The 559-nt window shown below is 22.0% G+C and overlaps 1 protein-coding gene across 1 annotated transcript; it reads left to right on the top strand.

The window, feature by feature from the left end:
- Positions 1-26: 26 nt before the first annotated feature.
- LOAG_16261 (hypothetical protein) lies at positions 27-179 on the top strand (the record flags this gene model as incomplete). The annotated part of the gene is made up of 1 exon (XM_003151749.1): positions 27-179. A coding segment is annotated over one exon (153 nt), but the record flags the coding sequence as incomplete, so codon positions are not given.
- Positions 180-559: the final 380 nt, after the last annotated feature.

Raw genomic sequence — 559 nt, 5'->3', positions numbered from 1 at the left:
TGACCAATGTGATCAATGTAATCAATATGACCAATGTGATCAATTTAATCAATGTGATTAATGTGACCAATGTGATCAATGTAATCAATATGATCAATATGATTAACGTGATCAATATGATCGATATGATCAATATGACCAATATGATCAATGTGATCAATGTGATCAATGTGACGAATGTGATCAATGCATTGGGAAACATACAAATGATATTTACAAAAATAAAAATAAATGATTATTATACAATATAACTTTGAACAGTAATTTATGTTCAACGAACTCATACAATAAGTGAATAGGTAAAACTACTCATTTACTATAATTTTAATTGAATTAATTCGAAATAGTATTGTTTATGCAAAACATTTTATTATTTACTTCAATCAATGATTACAATCATTTAATATTTTACATATAATTACTAGATAATGATAACAATAAAATATTAAATGAAACATTTTTCTAAAAAATTGAGAGAACGAAAAAAGCTAAAATAAATAATTATTTGTATGGGAAGAAATAAAAATATGCAATTATAATTAATAATTATATATTAAAC

This window comes from Loa loa, assembly GCF_000183805.2.
Source record: "Loa loa unplaced genomic scaffold supercont3.5216, whole genome shotgun sequence".
Classification (NCBI taxonomy): Eukaryota; Metazoa; Nematoda; class Chromadorea; order Rhabditida; family Onchocercidae; genus Loa; species Loa loa.
This window is presented reverse-complemented; position numbering and strand designations above follow the sequence as displayed.